This window comes from Penaeus monodon, chromosome 22 (genome assembly GCF_015228065.2).
Source record: "Penaeus monodon isolate SGIC_2016 chromosome 22, NSTDA_Pmon_1, whole genome shotgun sequence".
Lineage (NCBI taxonomy): Eukaryota > Metazoa > Arthropoda > Malacostraca > Decapoda > Penaeidae > Penaeus > Penaeus monodon.
In genome coordinates this window covers 22834329-22837829 of record NC_051407.1, presented here as the reverse complement: position 1 = coordinate 22837829, position 3501 = coordinate 22834329, and the positions used below count along the sequence as shown (strand labels likewise).

Genomic DNA, 3501 nt, shown 5'->3' with positions numbered 1-3501 from the left:
TGACCAGCTGACTGAAGCAAGGTAGGAATCAACTGGGATAGTTCCCTTCCCAATCGTGATGGCATCACCATACCAAATAAACTAGTTATTTCCAATAATAATAGTACTCATAATAAATAGTTACCAAAAACAAAGGTATATTATAAAAAGTAATATATAAATAAGCAATGAATATAACAGTCTGTGTGAAATTAAAACATTAAATGAAATGAATGCTTCAGTATGCTGGAGCAGCTTTCTTACAAAACAAACACTCGTATATATTTACAATATTGTTTTAGTTTATATTAACTTCTTATTTGGATGTATGTTGGAACTACCATACATTTGACATCTATAGATAATACAATTACCATATATGGCCATACAAGTGCCCTTTTAGGATGTACCCACAAAGACCTTGTCAATACCCCGCAGTCACTGCTCATACCCAGAATTGTCAAAAACAGCAGAGCACTAGAAAACTGGAACCACAATCAAATCATGAATACTTCGTTAAATGTATTTATAAATTAACTTTGCTATTTTAGCAAAGTAGAGTTCCATATGTATTAGGACTATAACACAGCAAGTGCACAACTTTTTAGACTACACAGTTTAGAGTAGGCTTGACCACACATAATGTAAAGATGGCTACCATGAAGTGATTGGATGTCATCCCATCTGGAATGCATTAACTTTTTCATCTTCTTTTCCTCATAAAAATGAGTTGTGAACATAGCATGGAATATAAGAGAAAAAAATGGAATGTTTGGATCATATTAATTACTAGAATTCACCCTTATAATGGTTACTAATTATTTTCAGGGTTACTTAGGCTGTATTAAGGCCATTGTACATGCAGTAGAAAGCAGAGGACTTCCTCTCATTGATAATCAAGGTGGGCTGTGGTTGGCCCAAGATTTGAGAGGTGTGACACCTCTTCATCATGCAGCACATCACAACAACAGCAAGTGCCTTCATGCTTTACTGAAATATGCTGCACCAGGAACCTTGGATACTGTTGATCACAAAAAGGTAGATGTAACTCGTTATGAAGCTTTAACTCTGCCATAAGTTTTTGTGCATGTTTTATTGAGGAAATACTCTGGACTGTTTAAAAATAATTTAATCAGTTTGTACTGCTCATTTTGTAACAATAGATACAATATATAACTTCATTAACCTTCACATTTGCAAAATATGACTAAGGTATGCAATAAAGGACAAAATATGAAGATATTTTATGTTTTTTAAGGCAAAATATACATGCCCATGAATTTTTGTACATATCTCAGAGAACCCTGTTGCAGGTGTTGCATATCATGCCTCAGACTACATCAAATGCTCCTTGGCACAATTGTTGGGAAAGTCATAATATAATTTCAGAGGACCCCATTACACTGGGCAGCTGCATATGGCTCAGAGGAAAATGTTCGACTACTGATAAAGCATGGGGCAAACAACCTTATGCCAGACCAGGAAGGAAAAACACCTCTCCATTGGGCTGCTATAAGCAAGGCTGAAAGTGCGACAGCATGTGTTCGGACACTGATAGGTGCAGCACCTTCAAGTGTGAACTGGCAAGACTATGATGGGATAACTGCCTTGCACTTAGCAGTTGCTGAAGCAAGAAAAGATATAGTTGATGTTATACTCTCTGTACCAAAATGCAATGTAGATTTAACAGACAATCATTTCAGGACAGCCCTTCACTGGGCTTGCAACAGGTTTGTACTTTTTGATTGAGTAGAATAGGTCTTTGATGACATTTAAAATATTTTCTGTGACTGAATGAACTTTGGGGGGGGGGGGGGAAATGTTTAAATGAAGGACAACCGTACAATCTGTAGTAATTTAGCCATCAATTACAATTATACAGTAATTTAAACTATATTTCAGAGGACTGACAGCAATAGTCAGCCGATTATTAGAACGTGGAGCTCATTTAGGTGCAGTTGATGTGTATGGAGCAACTCCACTGCATTATGCTGCACAGCTTGATCATGCTGATACAGTGGAACTGGTAAGAAAAAATTCAAATAATGAATACTATACACAAGTATGAATTGGTACTTCCATGATCCTCTGAAAAGAACTTTTACCACTGAAATGTTATTATTTCAGTTGGTTAGGCGACCATGTGTCCGGGATAATCCATCAAAAGAAGGTCACACAGCCATGTTGTGGGCTGCAGCACGTGGTGCTAATGCAGCCCTCACAGTGATGGCAAGACATGGATCATCCTTAACTCAGGCTGATCCAGGGGGGTGCACTGCCCTGCACATTGCAGCAGGATCAGGTCACGTCTCCACTGTTGGTGTCCTACTGCGCCTGCGTGCACCAATTGACATATGTGCTAATGATGGCTGCACACCTTTGCTTCATGCTGCACAAGGGGGCCATGCTCACATTGTTAAATTACTAGCGGAAGCTGGAGCATCTCTTGATCATCGAGACAGCGAAGGTCAATGTGCTCTGCACCATGCAGTTCTTGGTGGACACCTCTACTTAGCTCAGATTCTCATAAAAGCAGGTACAAACAGTCAGAGTTATATTTTTTTGCATAGATGGATTTATAAGTATTCATAAATATATGAGTTTATACCATTTATATTTTTAAAATTTACTGTTTGTAAAACAGTAAATGATATTTAAAGGAAGTTAGTCTTTTTTGTTATGTATAACTACAAGAATAAGTTTATTTAGCAATTACATTACTAAATTCAACTTTTTAGGTACATCTGTGAATGTTCGAGATTTCTCTGGACGCACTCCTCTTCATATGGCAGCATACAGAGGACTGAGTGACATTATGTTCCTGTTATTAGAAAATCGAGGTGATGTAAATGCCAGAGATCATCAGGTAAGAGTTCCCTTTAGAATGTGTTCTCATTTGGCATATCATTAGTGTTCAATGTATTTCAGTCATTCCATCTGTAATTTAGTAGATATTAGTTATCAGACTTCGTAACTAGATAAATTACTAGAATAATATGTTGAATTTTGTCATCAAATCCTGGAGTGCAGCTTTTTTCCAACAACTTATAAATAATTAAATTGGTGTTTAAAAATATCAGTAAAGCATTATTACTGCTTAATTGGAAATCTTCAGCAAAAGGTAATGTTAAACACAGAAGTAAACATATGTTAATGTTTGTAAAAACAGTTTCCCAAACCATATTAATTATACTTAACAGGGTCAAAGTCCTTTACATTGGGCAGCACAAGAAGGCCACTTAGGAGCTGTTAATACACTACTAGATTTTCGTGCATATCCCAACTACACACAGACTACTGATGACAGGTGAGAAATAGTCTTTTTTATTTGCTACTTCAGGAAATACAGAAAGTAAATGTAGAGATATTGTGATAAGGAATGTTGTGATTGATGTGAAGAAAATAATCAAATCATACTTTAGAACATTTTGTATAAAAAAAAAAAAGTTGATAAAAAATTATTAATGTGCATTTCTTGTGAATACATTAGTGAAACTTTTGATAGAATCTAAACTTTACTGA

General features: G+C 36.0%; 1 protein-coding gene across 8 annotated transcripts in view; it reads left to right on the top strand.

Moving 5' to 3' along the window:
* The window catches only part of LOC119587011 (inversin-like), a gene marked incomplete at its 3' end in the record, with an annotated part of 27467 nt that overhangs the window by 15519 nt on the left and 8447 nt on the right, over positions 1-3501 (top strand). For all 8 annotated transcript variants that reach the window (XM_037935752.1, XM_037935750.1, XM_037935751.1 and 5 more), the window contains 6 exon segments: positions 808-1017; positions 1369-1709; positions 1882-2005; positions 2107-2515; positions 2718-2845; positions 3180-3286. In XM_037935752.1, the coding sequence (XP_037791680.1) occupies positions 808-1017; positions 1369-1709; positions 1882-2005; positions 2107-2515; positions 2718-2845; positions 3180-3286 (1319 nt within the window).